This window comes from Miniopterus schreibersii, assembly GCF_964146895.1.
Source record: "Miniopterus schreibersii genome assembly, chromosome: 3".
NCBI classification, from domain to species: Eukaryota; Metazoa; Chordata; class Mammalia; order Chiroptera; family Miniopteridae; genus Miniopterus; species Miniopterus schreibersii.
The window spans coordinates 98751993-98771748 of record NC_138103.1 but is presented as its reverse complement, the minus strand read 5'-3'; the positions used below and the strand labels follow the sequence as shown (position 1 = coordinate 98771748).

General features: G+C 47.9%; 2 protein-coding genes across 2 annotated transcripts in view; one reads left to right on the top strand and one right to left on the bottom strand.

Annotated features, from left to right (window-relative positions):
- MROH2B (maestro heat like repeat family member 2B) overlaps positions 1 to 959 on the top strand; it is a gene marked incomplete at its 5' end in the record, with an annotated part of 42537 nt that extends 41578 nt beyond the window's left edge. The window contains 2 exons of the mRNA XM_081132604.1: positions 307 to 372; positions 814 to 959. Of these exons, the coding sequence (XP_080988730.1) occupies positions 307 to 372; positions 814 to 920 (173 nt within the window). The 3' untranslated portion in view covers positions 921 to 959. The remainder of the gene's footprint in view (positions 1 to 306; positions 373 to 813) is intronic.
- A 9946-nt stretch (positions 960 to 10905) lies between these two features.
- C7 (complement C7) overlaps positions 10906 to 19756 on the bottom strand; it is a 42676-nt gene continuing 33825 nt past the window's right edge. The window contains exons 15-18 of the mRNA XM_081132871.1: positions 18941 to 19132; positions 17169 to 17259; positions 14437 to 14621; positions 10906 to 12189 (exon numbers count right to left, since the gene is read on the bottom strand). Coding sequence (XP_080988997.1) covers positions 12008 to 12189; positions 14437 to 14621; positions 17169 to 17259; positions 18941 to 19132 — 650 coding nt within the window. The 3' untranslated portion in view covers positions 10906 to 12007. The remainder of the gene's footprint in view (positions 12190 to 14436; positions 14622 to 17168; positions 17260 to 18940; positions 19133 to 19756) is intronic.

Below are 19756 nucleotides of genomic sequence, written 5' to 3'. Positions count from 1 at the left end.
AGCTTTCTGGAACGCACATGGAGTGCGTGACCACCTCCAGGCGTGGCACTCCAGACCCAGTAGTCGTGGTCCTCGCATCATCCTGGGAGCACGGGGGGGGGGGGGGGGGGGTTGTATAGTTTTCTCCTTCACTAGCCAGACCGTTTAACCCCTGACCGGCTGCAGAGTCTGACCTGCCCCAGCGTGCGCTGATGTTAAGAGCTGATGCAAAGGAGACCATTTAGGGAGGGGCAGCAGGCTTGGGGCAAAGGTGGGTCACTCTTTCTCTATAATGAAATCAGTGCCTTTCTCTCGGCTTGATTTTAGATGCCATCGTCCTCAATCTGACCAACCAAAATGTGGAGTTACTAGACAGAGAGCAGCTGACCACCCGTGAGTACCGAGCCCGGTTTCTGCCCGGCGTGGTGGTGCATTCTCAGAGAAAGAGAGGCTCGTGCTGGCTGCTCCAAGCTTCACATTAGCCCCGAAATTGAAAATCTTAGCACCCCACTATTGTCTCCAATGCTCCCTAGACCCTGGACTATCTCCAGGGCATAAAGCGAGCCCCAGCTCCCCCCCTTTATGGGCATCACACCCAACAGACCGCAGTTTTCCATTTGTCTGTTGACCACAAGGTCAGGATCTTCTCTCACGTCATTTCAGCGTTAAAACAGATTCTCAACTTGTGGCTCCAAATCCTGCCTTTTAGGGTAAAATGTGAGCGTGGGAGCCCGAGCCCACCCAGGGCCGCCCTCAGTGGGGAGGCCACAGCGCCGCACACCTTGGGCCTCGGCTCTCCCCCCTCACGGGACGTCGCTGTTCTCTCCACTTCAGGGCTCCAGGAACTTCGGCAAGACCCCTGTATCAGTGTGCAGAGAGCGGCCGAGGCTGCCTTGCAGACCCTCCTGCGAAGGTGTAAAGAGATAAGCGCCCCTCCGTGACCCACCTGGAAATAAACTGCTGGGCTGTTTCCATAACCGACTGCTGTCTCCGTCCCCGTACTTCACAACCTGCAGCGTCCTAGGACAGACACGGGCCTGGGGTGGGACCTGGAGGTGGTGGTGTGCTCCTCGCCCGCCAGGGTCCCCCGGTGGCTCCCCCGAGGGAAGAGTCAGCCCCACAGAGTCACTTGCGGCAGCCTCCGCACGGCTTTGCCACAGGTTAGCCCTCTCGGGAAGCTCAGACCCAGCAGACACCAGACAAGGACAGAACTGGAAATAGGGCGCTGCCGTTAAGAAGAGGGCCATGCTGTCTGCCACACACAACCCCTTCTTGCCCTCTTTAGCCAGCTTCGAATCACTGCCCACACTCTCCCCTTTCTAACAAGCGATCAGTCGGTAAACTCTGACCTGTCTGTTCTTTGTCCGGTTGTAATTTATGTGCCAGGACAATGCCAGGTACTTCTCTACCAAAGTCCCTTTCTGACGTTCTGTTAAATCTCATGATCTCCTCTCCATTTTTTAAAACTTGTCTTTATTGTTGGAAGTATTACAGATGTCCCCTTTTTTCCCCATTGACCCCTTCTACCCTGTACCTGCCTCCCCCCCACCCCAGGCCTTCCCCAGACTATTGTCTGTGTCCATGGGTTATGCTTATATGCATATAAATTCTTTGGTTAATCTCTTCCCGCACCCCCCTTCCTTCTGAGATCCATGCTTCTATGTCACTGAATCTATTTTATTCATCAGTTTATTATGTTCTTTAGACCCCACATGTAAGTGAGATCATGTGATGTTTGTCTTTCTCTGCCTGGCTTATTTCACTTAGCATAATATTCTCCAGGTCCCTCCATGCTGTCCCAAAGTCCTCTCCATTTTTATCCCAGAGCATGCCTCCCTTCGAAATGTGTGAGTGTGCATGCATGCGTGCGTGTGTGCATATGTGCTTGCGTGCGTGTATGTGTTAACCTTCTGTAGTATCTGAATCATAACTTTTTATTCTTTCCACAGTGCGTACCTGAGAGGTTACATACATGAAGAGAAGTTTCTAACATAAAGCCCACATTCATTTAACACCACCACCTAACACCACCACCGCCAAGATTAATTATTAGCAACATTAGTCAACTGATGTACCCCTTTACAAATCCCTGTTACTTGCATTGTAATCTCTTCATCCTCAGACTCTGAGGAAGCATCTTTTGTTCCTATAAAACTTTCTAAAGACCAAAGGAATCTTTTAAGCCAGAGATTTTAGGCCAGAGTTCATGTATTCAATCGTTTAGCCAATATTTATTGAGTGCCTACAATTTGTAAGGCACGGTTTTAGCCACTGGGGCTACAACTATGAGGAAAACATACTTAAAAATGCTACCCTCATGGAGCTTATTCTGTGAAATCTGTGTATGAATTCTAGGGGCTGGAGCCACCTCCAAGGAGGCCTCCAGTGATTCCTGCCTCCTGGGATTTGTATAGTCTCCTCCCACAATGAGGAGAAAAATAGAAATGACCTACACAAGCAATACGATGTTTCAGAAATGGCAAAGTGTGGCTTCCGAGGCAAGGTCATGGATGGCGTTACAGTCTCTTGAGTCAGTCACTCCCTCTGGGGGAAGCCAGCTGCCATGTCACGAGGACCCTTAAGCAGCCCAAAAAGAGTTCAGAGCAAAGAACTGGTGCCTCCTGCAAACAACCAGGGTTAGCTTCCTGGACGCTTTAATGCTCCATCTTGGAAATAAATCCATGAGCCCCAGTGAACGTCTTCAGATGATTGAAGCCTCAGCTGACACATGGATTCCAGGATTATGAGATAAAATACAGAATGCCCAACTAAATCTGAATTTCAGGAAAACATTTTTTTAATAAAAACATGTCCTGATTATTGCATGGGACACGCGTAAAGAATTACTTATTGTTTATCTAAAACTCAAATTGTATTTTATTGGCTAAATCTGACAACCCTCCTGCAATCTAATGAGAGTCCTGAGCCAGAATCACCAAGTTAAACTCCTGAATTCCTGAACCACAAAATTGTGTGAGACAGTAAATCTTTGCTGTTTTAAGCCACTGAGTTTCTAGGTAATTTGCTGTGCACCAGTGGACAACTATTACACAGAGGATTCATGATCCTACTGAAGGTGTATGCATATGTCTGCGCATAATTGCATAGGTGCATTTTCTGGGTAATTGCTTTCATTAAATTCTTCACGGAGCGAGAAGTTATTCCGCAGCCTAACATGTGAAACAGAGCAAGAAAAGAAGGCGAGATATATGAGTTTAGTCGACCCCTTTTGGCAGGTTATTTTAAGTCAAGTGACTTTGCAAAATAGCTCTGTCCAGAACTTTCTGCCGTGATGGGAATGTTCTTTGTCTACACTGACCAATACGGCAGCCCCGAGCCACATGTGGCAACTGAGCACTTGAAATGTGTTTTTTCTATCTGAGGAATTACATTTCCCTTTTTAAGTTTAATTACATGTAAGTGGTTATATGTAGCTAGTAGCTACAATATGGCACAAGACAGTTTCAGAACGTGGGGCAGAGTTGTAGTAGAATTTGGGCTGAGCCACCCGAGAACCACGGGACACTCTGAACAGATGGATAAATTCACTGACATGGGGCCTTACTGGTCTTCTTTGTAAATCCCCATGATTCCTCTCCACCCCTCTTAGAGCCCAGCAAAGCCTTGCTCACCCTCGATTGCTGGGAGTTAGGTGGGACGGCCACATGAAATACATTGCCACTGACTCTGTCTGTCTAAACCCTAATCTTAGGAAAATTCACCCTGACAAGAATTTCCAAGACTTTTTCTTAGTCACATCCCGGCTCCGCCTCCTATAGCCGCGTTACTTGGGGAAATCATATGACCTCTCTGTACTTCAATTTCAACATCTGTAAAATCGGGGCAGTAATTATTTATGTCCAAGTGCTGTTGTGAGGATTAAACGCATTAACGTACACGCAGCGCATTTAGAAACATGGCCCAGCGTCATTGTTAAGTACAGGTTAACTATACAACATGAATATTGACCATATTAACGAACGTATCACTACAATCACAGATATTACCTAAGCTCAGTGATTGGTATCTAAAGACAGCTGGTTAGCCGACCCCCATGTGGCCATGCTCCTGGCCTTGGGAGGCGGGCGATGAGGCGGCCCCTCCGCTCAATCCCAGCTCCGCAGCGGGCACCCCAAAGCCCGCTGAAGCCTCCTCAGTGGCTCTCCTGTCAGACAGAGAAGCCGCAGCCGGGCTGTGCGACACGGGGAGTTGGGATCTCTCTGCTCCCCCAGCAATTATGTCTCTTAATCCCAATGACGACTATTCGCTCTAGGGCGTTGCCACCAGCCCTCCCCGCCGCCGGTCTTCCCTGTCGGTCCTCCATCGGCCTCTGCAGCTCGTCTCCGGGGCTCAAACACAGGCATATGCCCCCGACGAGAGAGACCCCCCGAGGGTCTCGGGGAGACAATGACGGAGCAGGCACAGGCACAGGCCCCGGCACCGCTGAACGGCCCGTCCGCTCAGCCTCGCCCCTGCAGCTTGCTGGCTGTTGTTGGCTCTCGTGATAATTCTCCAGCTCGTGTTGACTTGAGGCCGGAGAGCCTGGGATGTCCCCGGGCTGCCCGAGGGGCTGGCTCTGCTCCGCGGGTCCGGCCACGCTGTTTCCAACCCAGCGCTCTGCCCTTTAACCCAGCCCGGGGCCGGCGCCCTGCTGGTAGGTCAGGCCCTTGGGCCTGGCTGACCCTGCTAAGGGGGCAGTTTCCCCAGAAAAGGGGAGAGCAGAGATCACCGGGGGGGGGGGGCTCCCAGAGGAAGGAGCCAGGCCAACTGCTCAACTGGAATGGGCCCTGCGTGAGGTCGTTTTAAAGGATAACACACTGGCGCAGCCACTTCTGAAGCCCTGCAGGCTCTGAGATTGCAGCGAAGACCTTCTCACAGTGTTCTGTTATGACTTGGCTTAGTCGTCAGTCCCACAGCATCCCTCAGATTCCTAAGCACAGAAAGGACAGCCCACGGTCAGTGAGACATGGGAGCAGCTGCGAGCCAGCCGGGCGCGTTGGCCTGGGTCCCTGACGAGCGATTTTATACAGCAGCAGCTGGGGAGGATCATTTCTTGCAGTTTCTCTTTTTTACTCATTTATTGCAGGTATCCTTAAACTGGGACAGTGCAAAACATGGAGGGAGTCGGGAGCAACATGAGGAAAGGATAGTGGGTTTTATTGCAAAAGTGTGTGTGTGTGTGTGTGTGTGTGTGTGTGTGTATAAAATCACCAAGTCATGACCTGAGAAGTGGCATTTGCTTCTTACCTCTACTTTGTCAAACTATTTATCCAACAAAACTTTTTTGTGCTCCTTTTGGACAAATTGTCCTGGATTTTATTTATTGAGTTATGTGGTTATCCTGAAAGAAAGGTGCATTTGGAAACACAATTTTATAAATATCCCTGACTCATAGCTTCTTTTTCCACGGGAGAGCCACCAGAAAACACTAGATAAGAGATCCTTCCTTCTGCATTACCTACCACCTGTCCAAATATTCTGAGGTAAATCCTGACGATTAAGTTGACCGATGCTCTAACACCCTCTTAACTGCACAGGGGTCAAAAAGAGGCTCTGTCTTCGAGATGGAGAGCCTGGAGAACAGTTAGGCAGGACTCGTTTACTTCCAGAGAGGAGGGAGCTGGACTTTATCTTTACCCTGACCCCAGTGGAATCATCAGGAAACCGTTAATTACCCCACATCCAACCTTCAGAGGCTCTGCTCAGGGTTGGGATCATGAGACTGTGCCGGCCCTGTGGGCCAGGGTGGACAGGCCTGCAGGCAGGGCTTGTGGCGTGGCCGTTTTCCAGTCTGTAACATTCTATAGGAGATAGAATGAAGCCCCATCTGACTGTAGCAGAAAGATTTTGTTAAGAGATAAAGACGGCTAACTGGCAAGGCACAAATATGTAATGACAAACCAAGTGACACTGTATCTAGAAGACAGTGGGAAGCCAAAAGAAGTTCTTGATCAAGGTAGTGAAATGATAAAATCAGTGCTTTAGCATGTGACTGACTAACAGAGTAGATAAACTGGTATATCAGAGAGTAGGTGATGGGCTTTTGGATGAAGGAAATATTATAAGAAATCACAGGGCCAATTACTAGTAAGGAGATTGAAACAGTAATCACAAACCTCCCAATAAACAAAAAGCCAGGACCAGATGGCTCCCCTGGTGAATTCTACCAAACATTTAAAGAAGAATTAATACCAATCCTCATTAACAGCTCATTAACTCTGCCCCGTCCTGGAAGACGGAGCTCAGACATGGCATCCACAGGTCCACGGGAAAGGAACAAGGCCAGTGCTGTTGTGAAACAGGGCGAGTACTCCCCTGGGAGGCACAAGAGCCATCTTCAGGTTAGGTCTTCTGCTAACTAGCTGTGCAACTATGGAAAATGGACATTTTATTGGGTATATACAGGCAGCATACTGAGCAAGAAGGGGCACAGGACCATATAACCATGTACGTCCCAATCCTCCCAAGTCTAGAGGTGGTTTGGGTCTAGATTTCCTAAAAGATGCATTCCTCTCACTTTTTTTTTTTTTAAGAGTTTTTATTGATTTTTAGAGAGAGAGGAAGTGAGAGGGAGAGAGAGAGACATCAATGGGAGAGGGAAACATCGATTGGCTGTCTCCTGCACACCGCCTACCGGGAATCCAACCTACAACCCAGGCATGTGCCCTGACCAGGAATCCAACCAGCAAACTTTCTGTGCACGAGATGATGCCCAACCAACTGAACCACACCAGCCAGGGCCAATCATTGCACTTTTAAGAGACTCAAGATCTTTTGGAAGTATTCTTATCATTATAGCAAAGTACTTAATTCTATAGGGCTGCAATCATCCGGTCAACGGGCTTGTCCACAGTTTTCCATCACGCTGATTTCAGGAGTTCCTCTTGGTGCCCAGCATCTGCACAGAGAAGAGTTTCTGGACGTAGGGTTCAGTTAGGGCCCTTGATTAAATGCTGTCCTAAAGCACACTTAGGTTGCACGTGGTCTAACACTACACCAATCCGGAGCCTTTCATATGAATCACTTTCTTTTGAGGATGTCTGGTAAAACTCTCCTTCGATAAGAAAATTCCACTTTGCTGTTACAGCGAATTCCTTTGACCTCTGTGTTCCCAGCCGCCTTGGCCAGCTCATTGCTCCATGAGGACACTCACTGAGTATCACACAGGCATTACTCTTCCAGCCAGGCCTCTGTCTCAAACCTCCTTGACCTGTTATGTACCTAAGGCCCCTCCCCTGCATTCAGGACAAGTCCGCCCCCGCCCCCCCAGGATGCTTGCAAATAACAGTGATAACAGAGCAGTCCTTTGTGTTTGTCCTTGCACAGGAAATTGACCTCAGCCTATGAATCACAAGAACATTTTATTGTTTTTCTTCTTGCGCCCATCTTCTCACCTTCAGCCCATTCCCTGTGAAACAAGTCTTTCCACCTGGCCTGGTTGATCCTTGGCTGAAAAAGCCAGTTTTTTCTCCATGATTGATGTTTTGAGTGTAAATCTGGAGTTTTGCCTGACGGGAATAAATAAAAGACAAATTCTAGGTGCTTCGGTTGTCACAGCAGGGACTCCTATCATGCCATCAGCTTTCTTGTCCCCAAATGTGCGAACTGCCTGCAAGGCCAAGGTAATTGAAAGTTGTGCATATGCCTCTGGTTTCTCAGATATTAACGGAAATTGCCTCCCACTGTGGCTGCTTTCTGGCTCAGTGTTCTGAGAGAGAAACAGGTCATTCCCTTTCTAGCACAAGCATTGAACACACTGTAACTAGCCCTTCAAAGAGGAAAATTCTCAGTGGACTGGCAGATAGTAGGACTGTGGGACTGTGGCTGCTCAGTTCTGCTAATCCTATACTAAGAATGACCCATTCTCCCCGCCCCAACTCTCTCTCTCCTCTTTTTTTTCACACTTCATTTTATTTTTAATATGTTTTTTGGTTTGTTAGTTTTTTTAATATTGATTTCAGAGAGAGGAAGGGAGAGGGAGAGAGAGAGAGAAACATCAATGATGAGAGAGACATTGATCAACTGCCTCCTGCATGCCCTCTACTAGGGATGGAATCCACGACCCAGGCATGTGCCCTGTTCCAGAATCAGGGTGTGATCTCCTGGTTCATGGGTTGACACTCAACCACTGAGCCTTGCCAGCAGGTCTCTTCCCCCCACCACCACTCTCTCCCTCTCTCTCCTCTGCTTCTCATTTCTGTTATCCTGCTTCTTTCTCCCCACCTCTTTCCTACTTGAGAGAGAGGTAGAGGCACCTGAACACACACTTCACCTTGTACCCCAAGTATGTGACACCTCAGCTTATAGTCAAGTTTATGATGACTACCGCCAAGAGCTATCATACTTGTCTCACCTATAACCCATCTCTTAGGGTGGATTAGTGTGCATGTGAGTTTGCTGGTGTAAGAAATGTTAGTGGGTATAGGAAGAAAATGTAGAACAAATAAAAAATTGTGGGGTTCAAAAATTTTGATTAATATAGATACTTATCTTAACCAAATGGAAAAGTGGCAATTTCTGTGTAGACACATAATGAGCTGTTTCGGAGAATGCCGAGTAAGCCAGCTGCCCCGCCCCCACAGCTCTGCGTGGCCGCTTAACAGCAGGACGGGTTCACAGCTCCCATACGAAGCTGAGATGCGCTGTGACCTGCCCAGAGGAGTTGGGACTCTCAATCAAACTAGCTACCTAGCCTAGCTAATCGCTGGGCAGAGTTCCAGGGATCATTTGTCAGATAGATATTCCTGCTTGTCACTCAGTACCCGAAACATGCCCCATCTGAACACCGGGAACCTTCCCTCTGTGTCAAGAAGATTACAAGTGCCTTGGACAGATGAGGGCAGGGAGGAAGGTTCCTTACAGAGCTGTTGGGATGGGCTCACTGAATCTCAGGGCACTGATAAGCAGCACGCCCATTGGCCCATGATTAGGAAAAGGTGCCGAGTCACAAGAAGGCACTGGCCGATGCAATTAGATCTCCTGAAGCAGCTTCTCGGCCCAGGTGACTTGTAGGGTTCACTTCTATTGAGTGATGATCATAGGATGTGGCTGGGCTCCCATGTACCTCTCTGACGCTAGTGATGGTTAATGCACCAGCCAACCCCTCCCTCCCTTTGTCCCTCCCCCCACACCAAGGTCCAGGTGATTTTACTCTCAGCACTTTCTGCCGTCTCCTCCAAGGCTCCAGCCCATCCTCTCTCAGGTGACCCTCACCTGGCCTGAGGCTGAGGGAGGGCAGGCAGGGAAACCTCACCCTCCCTCCATTCTGTTCTCTTTACCATCCATAGATAGTCCATCTAGCTTCCCTCAAAGCCCTCTCTTTAGCTATGTAAGACTTTATTTTGAAATTCTCAAACATTTTTAAAGATTTAATGTTGAAAGTCACTTTCTCCTTGCAGACCTGCTGAAACGAACCTAATTCTCCTATAGACAATTGTGAACGTCTCTAACGAGAGGAAGTGTCAAGTATACAGATGTTCAGAAAAGAAAAAAGGCATGAAATTACATATTTCAAGACAGCATCTCTACAGCCCCCTTCACTGCTCCCTTCCTCCACCTGCTTGCTAAGCCCTTATTTCTCCTTCACTAACTTTAGACATCAAATCTGCTGGTTCCTCTTTCCAGGCCCCTTTCTCTTCTAGCATTTGACAATGTCAACCATGTCCTCTGCATCTGTTAGGAAAGGGAAGGAGGGGGTTGGTATCTAGGTAATAGACCCCTAACTCCAGATTAGTTTAAGACAAGAGAGAAATTACTGTAAGGATGCTGATCTGCCTCCTCCCAAATGAATTACTTGTTCAAGTCTTTGTTTTGACATCTGCACCTGGGCCTGGCATTTTCAAATCTATCCCCCTACCCAAGATAGAAAGTAACTCCATAATAACCTCTAACAAATGTAGTTGGCCTCAATTAAACATTTCTGAATATTATTTTTTTCAATCAGTGTAAACCTACCTCCTTGTAACTTCTGCATATTATATCTGAAGTGTCACTCAAGGGACAATTTGGTATATAAAACTGGACCTGGGTGAGACCTGGGTACATCCATTGTGGAAAACAGTATGGAAGTTCCTCAAGAAATTATAAATAAAGCCACCATATGATCCAACAATCCCCCCACTTGTGGGTGCATATCCAAAGGAATTGAAATCAGGATCTTGAAGAGATACCTGCACTCCCATGTTCATTACAGGGTTATTCACAACAGCCGAGGCATGGAAACAACCTAAGCGTCCAACCATGGCTAACGGGTAAAGAAAGTGTGGTGTAGACATAGCCTGGGGTGCTATGCAGCCTTTAAAAGAAGAAAACTCTGCCATTAGTGGCAATATGGATGGATGGATGGGGAGGACATTATGCTAAGTGAAATAAGCCAGAAAAAGAAAAGAAATGAAATACTGTATGATCTCATTTACATGTGGAATCTAAAATACCCAAGCTCCTAGGAGGCAGAAATTCGAATGGTGGTTGCCAGGGGCTAAGGAGGGGACAAATGGGGAGATGGTGGTCAAGGGTAGCAAGTTTCACTTATGTAAGATGCGTAAGTTCTGGAGATCCACTCTACAGCATAGCTGAGGCCATGTGCAAGTGATAGTGCCATTAGCTAACAATACTTACTGGATGCTTAAAATTTTTTAAGAAGAAAGATCTTATGTTGTATTCTTACAATGATGATAATAATAATAATAATGATGGAAGTGGGAGGAGACCTTGGGAAGTAATGGATATATTTATGGCCTTGATGGGCGTATGCTTGTCCCCAAACTCATCAAGTTATATTAAGCATCGTTTATGCACAGCTTTCTACATGTCAATCATACCTCAATAAAGTAGTCTAAAAAAATAAAAATATTTTTTAAAAGAACACATTAGCTATTCGTCATGGAAAGATTCTTTAAAATTAAACATGATACAGACCAAAAATTTCCAAAGGATAGTATCTTTAATGAGTATTTTAATCATTGTCATTTTAACTAAAGCTTTGTCAAAATGCATTTATCAGAATCAGAAAAATACAGAGGCATTATTTGTATATAAAAGCACATTTTAAGTTCTGTGTAAGCCCACTCGTTTCATCTCCCACAGCCGTTTTCTTCCCGTTTTGTTTGGATGAAGAATGATTATGGAATCAATTGAATGCCAGTGCTTCAACTTGATCTGCCTCTACAGCCCCCGAAAAATCTTGGCGTGCACCCTCATCAGAGAAAGCTGTTCTCTCTAGTGTGCAATCACGCCGTAGCTCAGGATGAACTGACACTTCCCACCAAAGAAAAGGGGCGAGGCAGGGGGGGCGGGGGCAGGCTGCAGGTATCGTGTTTGACACATACTAAAAAAGCTCCCGAACGAAGACTGAAAGGGGTATGTTCTCAGACAAAAGGGCAGAAGGTGCCGTGACTAGAGCATGATGGGTTCAGCTCTGACCGTTGGGTTTCCATCTGCTGACAAGATCAGGGGCCCCTACAGGAGTCAATAGGGTGACATGAGTATCCTTCTTGGGAAAGAATCGCTGCATCGGAAGGAATCCTTTTCCATCCAAGGTCCCCTTTGTATTTGGTTTCATTGTAGGGTGGGGGTACCTCTCGGACCTTCCTGTTTCCTAATCAATTTGCAGTGTTTGGGCCCCTGGGTGGGGTCAATCAGACTTGGAGGAGTCATAGGGCTGAAGGGAGCATTTGCATTTCTCTAGTCTATCCCTCTAATTTTCTGATTAAAAAGTCAAGGTCCAGAGAGTTGATTAAAAAGCCAAGGTCCAGAGAAGTTAGCAATTTTCCCAAGAACACAGTTAACTCATGCAGAGGTTCAAGAATGTTCTTCACCCCGACTGATGTTTTAACAAAGAAGAGCTAGAGTATCTGATTCCGGTTTGGCTTCTGCAGGTGGCTGGGGGTCAAGGGGGGACATGGGCCCTGGGGAAGGAGAAGAAATGTGCCTCCCCCTGGAGACCTTGCCTGGAGTGCTCAGTTACATGGCTGTTTCAGTCCAGCCACGGCGACTGCTGATCCCGAGCAAGCCCGCGGCAACCAGGAGCCTACTGGGTTCCCTGCTCGCAGGGGCTTATGCTGGTGACGGAGATGCTCTGCCCTCCGCACCTCAGGGCGCCAGCCTCGCACTCCGTCATCGTCCGCTCCTCGCCGTTCACGGCCACGCAGATGCTGATCCCTCCCTCCTCGCACTCCGATGCTTCTCTGCAGACACATGTGCTGCCCTCGGCTGGAAAAGAAGCGAGAGAGGCTCACGGCACATGGTGGCTATGGGGAGACTGGGCACACGGCCTCCAAAGTCACGCTGTGGTGGTTAGTGACCCCTAGAAGCTCCTGCCGCGGGTGGTGGAACCCTCTACCCCCGGGAAAAGCAGGGGGACCAGGACAGCCAGGCATTCTGCTCCGCTCAGAACAAGCAGGTTTGGAAACTGGTGCCAGGCTTGCTATTATTGTTTGGACCACAAAGGGTGGTTCTCCCGGGTCAAGAGCTGTCCGGCTCTCTCCTAGTGAGGGGTCTGTCCAGGTGAGTCAGTAACTGAGTGGGACCCTTCAACCCCCAGACCAAATGAAGAGACCTCAGCAAAGAGCTGAGTGGCAGGGGTCAAATGGAGACAAAGAACCAAAGAATTCAGCTTGCTCTGAGAGAGAGGACATGAGAGACCAAAGGCCACATAGCCTCCTAATCAATCAGAAAGGACTGTGCGGGAGAGCTCTGTGTGCTTGGAGTTTTGAGGCTGGAATATATCAGAAAGAGAGTTGCAAGGTCAGCCAGCCTACTGTGGTGACTCCCAAACTCAAAGTGACCCAGACGTAGCTAGAGTTATGAATGTAATCATCGGTGCTGCGTACTGGGACTGGAGTGAGCAGGAAGGTGCCCAGTGGTCACAGGCCAGGGAGCAGGGCCTGAAGAGCAGGAAAAGACTTTACAGATCCCACAGTCCAGCTCCTGTATTTACAGATGGGGAAACTGAGGAAGGGACCCAGACATCCCTGCTTGGTGGTAGAGCTGAAACCGTGGGAGGTGGAAAAGGTCAGTGGTGGTGATCAAGGTCATTGCAAGAGGCAAGCCTGTGCCACAGAAACAGCTTTTCCAGACACCAAGTTCTGTTTCCCCAGTTTAGCCTCTTTCTGAGCCTCCCTGGCCTGGGGGCCAGGATCACACTGCTCCACCCAGTCCTCACTGGGACCCTCATCGGTGGACTGGATTGAGGAAAGGCTCTCCCTTTGTGCAGAACACACAGACATGCACACTATGTGGCTTCAGCATGGATTAAGCTTGTCTGTGGTCAGCAATGACCTTGAGGCTAGGGTTCTGCATCAGGTCTCCTATGCTTAGAGAACCACCCAGTGATCTCCAGAATGGACTGGACACTTGCAGGACAGGTTGTGATAAGAAGGCATATTTTCTTCTGGAAATGGCCCAGGAGAGACATGACCAGGGACCTGAAAGGCCATGGGGTGCTTGAAGGCAGCTAGTCCAAGGAGAGACCAGTGGCTCTGCTAGCTGCTTGTCACAGATATAGCCTAGTTGGCCTGGATTATCCTTAGGTGCCAATGGCAACAGGTAACACTAGATAGGTGCTGTGCCTTGTGCCTGAGTGGACCCTGGGGCTGGGGAAAGCACACTGAGAGGTCATTCATGGGACAGCACGTGTGAGCTCTGAGGGGGTGTCAGCACTACGCATGCGGACCCAGCCCGGGTCCCTGAAGGTCCTGCACGTGATACCACGTCCAGAGCTTAGGAGCAGCCTGCACCATGGATCCCACCAGCTGACCAGGCTCACTCAAAGCAGAGAGGGAAGAGGTTCCAGTCCAGCTCTCGGAACCTGACCCAGATGTGCCCTGGGGATGGACAGGCTCCCTGCCAGCCCAGCAGCATGGGGCTCAGTGGGACGTGCAATGGCCCAGGAGGAACTCTCTGGCGCGGGCAGCTCAGGGCTGAGCCCTCGCTACAGGCCGGCTAGTTGCAGTGTCGGCTACGGCACCTCAATGTACTACCCTGCACAGGTGTCGCCTGCATGGGGGCGGGCGGGCTGGGGGGAAGGGCTGCTCTAATCCATTTTCACTCTCCTGGAAAAGCCCAACTCCACGTACGTCATATGGATAATACAGGGACAAAGCGAAAATCATGAAGGTAGAACGGGACTCACTGTGGTCTGGGAGGACACTAAGACCATCAGGGATGGGCCCTGGGCCTCTAGGTACTTGACCCAAGCTCCTTCTCAGGGGAGCCCGTGGGTGCGGGCGGTTCACTCTCAGACCAGCCTGAGTCTGGCACCCTCGGGGGTCTGCTCTGATCTGCTGCTGGGCTAGAAAACTAGCTTTTTAAAACCTCAGCACTATCGCTTTAGCATTTTTAAAGTTACAAATAAGAAATCGCCCTTCCTGTTCTTGCTTCGGCAGCACATATCAAATTCGTGAAGCGCCTGTATTTTAAAAAAGAAAAGAAAAGAAATGAAGAGAAACGGCCCCTCACCGTCACATTTGCCCCACAGGGGACACGCGCCGCAGGCTTTCCGGGCGGGGGCCGGCAGGACACAGCTGTCCGTGCCCGTAAGAGTGAAGTGTTTGCCCTGGCAGCGGAGAGCGTGCACCTTGCAAACGGTCAGGGGCAGTATCCTGCGGCTTTTCTCGTCCCGAGCACATACATCCAAGGAGGACCTGGAACGAATTTGGTCAAATCATATTATTTACCAGAGTTTCATTCCTCAAAGCTGAGGATGAGAAGTGGCAGGAGAGGCTCTGAGCTCAGGGTCCCAGGTGTCATCACCCACAGCGAAAAGATGGAACAGAACTCACGTCCCCTTCCTCACGAGGGCCCAACCCCCTCGGAGCCTCTCGATGAACAGGTTTGGCTCTTTATTTGCTCAAACTTCTAGAAGCTTAGATATCTAGTGTCGATCTAGTTTCACCTGGGTCAGGTCGGATACAGTAAATTAGAAGAGAAGGCAAGCTCTGCTGGGACAGCTAGGGGACTGATGGCAGGAAGGAGACAGAAAGTTTGCAAAGACCCAGCACCCAGAGGCTCTGGCGAGATGGGATCGCTGAGTGCGGGACACAGGAGCGCTCCCAGCCCCGCGGCCCCGAGAGGTCAGGTCACAGTGCAGCGCTGTCCAGCAGCTGATGACCAAACCCTCAAGGGAAGGCAAAAGTGCTTCAGTGCTATTTTTTTAGTGTCTTTGTTTACAAAATTCTTTAGAAACATTTCCATAAAATGTGTTATTTTTTTTTTTTTTAAGCATTGGTGCCAAAATGATGAGATCCAGCTTTCGAGAAACGTCGCTCATAAAACCCACCACATGCCCAGCTGGGCGTGGCTCAGAGGTTGAGTGTTGACCTAGGATCCAGGTGATCGGGGTTCGATTCCCAGTCAGGGCACATGCCCGGGTTGCGGGTTCAATCAATGACTCTCTCATCATTGATGTTTCTATCTCTCTCTCTCTCCTTTCCTCTCTCTGAAATCAATAAAGATATATTAAAATAAATAAAAAATAAAAAAATAAAACCCACTACATCCCTGCATGTTGATGCATAAGGAGCCATTACTGGAGTGAAACCTTGGACGGCGCAGCATTTCTGTATAGCGGACGAAGTCTATCTTCACTTACAGATCTATCGAGCTCTCATATTTTCTTCTCCATTTGCTTGGAGTTTTTTACACAATGAAAACAAATCCTTGTATCTCTCTTTCATCTGCTTCTTTAAACTTTAAATAGAACAACTCAGAGCTGCTTAAAAGGCAGAGACTCCACACCTCATCCTCAGTATCTGCTCAGGAACCTCACACACACAACATGTATAAACGGCAGACTGCAGACACACTAAATGAATCATTGAAGGTAGAAAGACAATGTGAGTGAGTCAAAGTAAATGAGGTTAATAGGACATAACAGCACAGTCAGAACACGTGGGGCCGAACACTACTGCCGCTCACACTGTTCCGCTGCGCTTTCCTTCACGTGAGAAGTCCCTTCCTGCAAGATGCTGCCGTGATTGTCACTACCCACTGCAGGTGCCCATGGAGCGGGGTGTGCACTTTGATGACAATAATAATTGACAGCCAAGTAAGTGGCCAGGAAACGTGTGTTCTGACTGAGTCCGGGAGCCTGGGTGTCTCCCACGTGCCTCTCCAGCACCTTCCTCTTCGCCTGCCTGGGGGGCTGCGGTGTAAAACACATCAGTACCCCTCCTTGTCACCCTGGCGGGTTTGGCTCAGTGGTTGGAGCGTCGGCCCTCAGACTGAAGGGTCCCGGGTTTGATCCGGCCAAGGGCACGGACCTCAGTTGCAGGTTCGATCCCTGGCCCCGGTAGGGGTGGGTGCAGGAGGCAACCAGTCAACGTGTCTCTCTCGCATAGATGTTTCTTTCTCTCTCTCCCCCTTCCACCTTCTCTGAAAAGCAATGGAAAAAATATTCTTGGGTGAAGATTTAAAAATGTGTGTGTATATATATGTATACACACACACACATATATACATATGTGTGTATATATCCCCTTGCCCTCCAGCTTTGGGGGCATTTAACCAATGGGGAGCAATGGTAGGGGACTGGAAGGGGAAGAGAGTGAGTTCCTGGCTCCCTCCTGGGGGATCCCTGAGGTCCCTCCTCAGCGGCCATCTCCACACCTCCCTCTGTCTCTAGGTTTTCATAAATGCTCCTCTCTTGCTCCTTCAGGCTTGGGCATAGGTACAGATCTGGGCTGTGACCCATCAGGATGCTGCCCGGTAGCCTGCAATGTCCTTTACTCTCCCACACTTCGGTCAGTGGTCCCTCCTGTCACCCTCCTCTGTCCTAGTTAGTTGCACCACCTGTACCCGACTAGGACCCTGACACAGACATCCGGTAGCTCCTTCAGCCCTCCTCCCACAGTGGACTGGCTTCCAGTTGGGCGGCCTCTTATAAAGCAATCTAGAGACAGACATGCCAAGAACCGGAAAACCAGCTGCTTTTTTCACTATGGACATTGCTCAGGAGGATTTCAGCCTGATCCTCTCACACTCTAAATCCTCAGGTGACAGTCCAATGCCCCCAGTTGTCAGCCCTGGTGACCCAGGCAAATAGCAGGCGGCAAATGGAACAGACGAAAAGGCGAAGGCCCTTAACCCTTGGTAAGCAGCGCCCTTGGTCTAACAGAGACCAGCATCTAAGAAATCATCATCTTTACCTTGGGTAAAATAAAACAGAGAAAAGGAGCAAAGGCGGGGCTCACCGACATTCGTAGGGCAATTTGCAAACACATCTGGAATTCTTCACCTTCTCCCAGGGCCGACACTTAGGCACTGCCTGAGTCACAGGGGCATCTAAAAAGCAACAGAGGGTCTCGTATTGCACCCTAGACCACCAAAAGGACATTCGTGGGAAAACTGGCAGCATATTAACAAAGCCTGTAGTTTAGTCAGTAGTATTGTAATAATATTAATGTCTTAATTTTGACCAACTAAATTATGTCAAGTTATGTGACATGTTAATATTATGGAAAGGTGGGTAAAGGGTATCTGGAAACTATATTTGGTTAAAATAGTAAATTTCATGGTAGGTACAGTTTACCACAATAAAAAAGACTACATAGTGATGCGGCAGGTCTTTTAAAACATTAATTTCGGTGGCTGACACACCTGGAACTTTTTGTTTATTATGGGCTTACTTTAAGGGTAGTCATTGTTAGCTACATCTTCCAAAAAACACGCAGGTCTGAAAAACATCCTCAATTAAAACTTTAGTAAGATTTGCTACTGAGAGGGAGAACTTTTATACCAAATCGTGCTCTAAAACGGCCTTGTCTTTTTAGAAAGACAAGGGTATAATCTCCTTTGGAATCAAGAAGCGACCTCATCACTGCGCCCCCTTCTCTTTCATTTTAGAATTACTGGCACAGGTCCCCTGCTTCAAATATCCCAAATAAATTTGTATTTATGCTTCAGTGCACGTAGAAAAACACAGCTGCCTCTGATGCGGGCCTTTGACGGCTGAAGAGCACACGGTGGCGGCTCGGTGGGCGCTCGGGGGCTGCCCTCCCCTCCTGTCGCCACCGTCTGTCTAGGCCACTAGGCCACGCCACGGCCGCGTCAGCCCCCCGCTGCTCCCCAGCCTGCGCCCCGCAGCCGCGACCACCTAAGGCACCGAGCGGCATCACTCATGGAACCCAGTGCTACATCCACCAGCAGAGACAAATTCCAGCATTGAGTTCAAAGGCGGGCACTAGGAAATAAGAATAAAATGGAATGTAATAGAGATTTTCTTCTTTCCTGTTTTTAGTTATTCTAAACATATATTCTCTATTTTTTTAAAATGCCAACAAAGAAAAAATAAGAGGTTTTTTTAAAAAACAAATCCATCTCATCTTAGATATTTTTAAAAAAGAAAGAGTTTGGCTTTCCCAATCTCTTCCTACCTTAAATTGTTTTAAAAAAATTAATTAATTTGCCAATGTTCAAAACACTAGATTTTGGGGTTTACACTATTAAGAACAACTTTGCAAAACACAACACTTTTTCTTCAATAACTTCTGCTTTGTGGTATTAAATGTAAATGCTTTTAAATTTTCAATTTCAGTAATACTAATAAATTCCCTGAAAGCCCATAAATAAAAAACATACACAATGTTATGTAAATTAATATCTTAACTTTGTACTTAACAAAAATACATTTAAAAATTAGGAGGAAACCAGTAATTAGCTTTTAAAAATCCGTTTCCGTGGCACCATAAGTGGTACAAAACTAGTCTTTGATATAAAGGACTTCAGTTCAAATTTAAGAATCACCAGGGCTATTCTGCTTTTCTTTGCATTCCTTGAGTCTGTCTGTGCCACATAAAAAAGCCTGTTATTTTATCTATGAACTGACCCCCTTCTCATGGGGGCGAAGGGTTGAGACGGAGGCAAGGACTCAACAGTTACAGTGATTCAGGGCCATAAAGGACCACCACAAGCACCGTCACTCGCCTGGGGGCAGGTGTCCCTGGACAGACCTGGGACCACTCACCTTTCTGCACACAATAGGCATCTTTTATCTCAGGACTCCACTTAAGGCTGGATCCACAGAGAAATGTCGAAGGACCTTCTAAGGACATGCCACCCGAGCAGGAGAAGGTCACCTTGTCTCCCACTGTGTAGAAAGGTTTCTGGGGATGACTCTGTACACCATCCATCAGTGTAGGCAGAACACAGGCAATTTCTAAAGATAAAAACAAAGAGAGCAGAATACCAGCGTCATTGCTTTCCTAAGCCATTTCTTAAAAACATGACAGCCTTGAACGGTACTGACATACCTGCTCTGCTTTTGCACATTAGAAGACAAGAAAGAAGAGTTGAGTTCACTCTCAGGAGACATTAACCACTGAATGACCGAAGACCAAAACAGCTCCCACCCTCCACGCCTACCCTCAAAACAATGTGACAGCTTAAAATAAATAAGCCTTATAAACAGAGTCCTAAAGTCCAGCCTGCTGTCAAAACCAGACTTTCCACAGCTGCCACGGATCTCTCTGGTCTGGGAGAACTTCCCAAGAACTGTGTTTATTTGTATATCATTAGCATGGATCCAGTTGGATATTTTACTATCTGAAATTTTTAAAGAACTGCCTTTAACCGGGCAACCGTAAAAGTGTTCAATGTTATTCGGTTTCCCATCTCTGTTCTTTCTTGATTGATTACGTTTATTAGTTCAAACTTCGTACTTGAAAAAATAACAGAGAAAAATTAGAAGCATGCATAACTATGAAAAGCAAGTCAGAATTCACAATTTTTTTAAAAAAAATCTTGGTAATCTCTCTAACGGACCTTGGACAATAGTCTACAA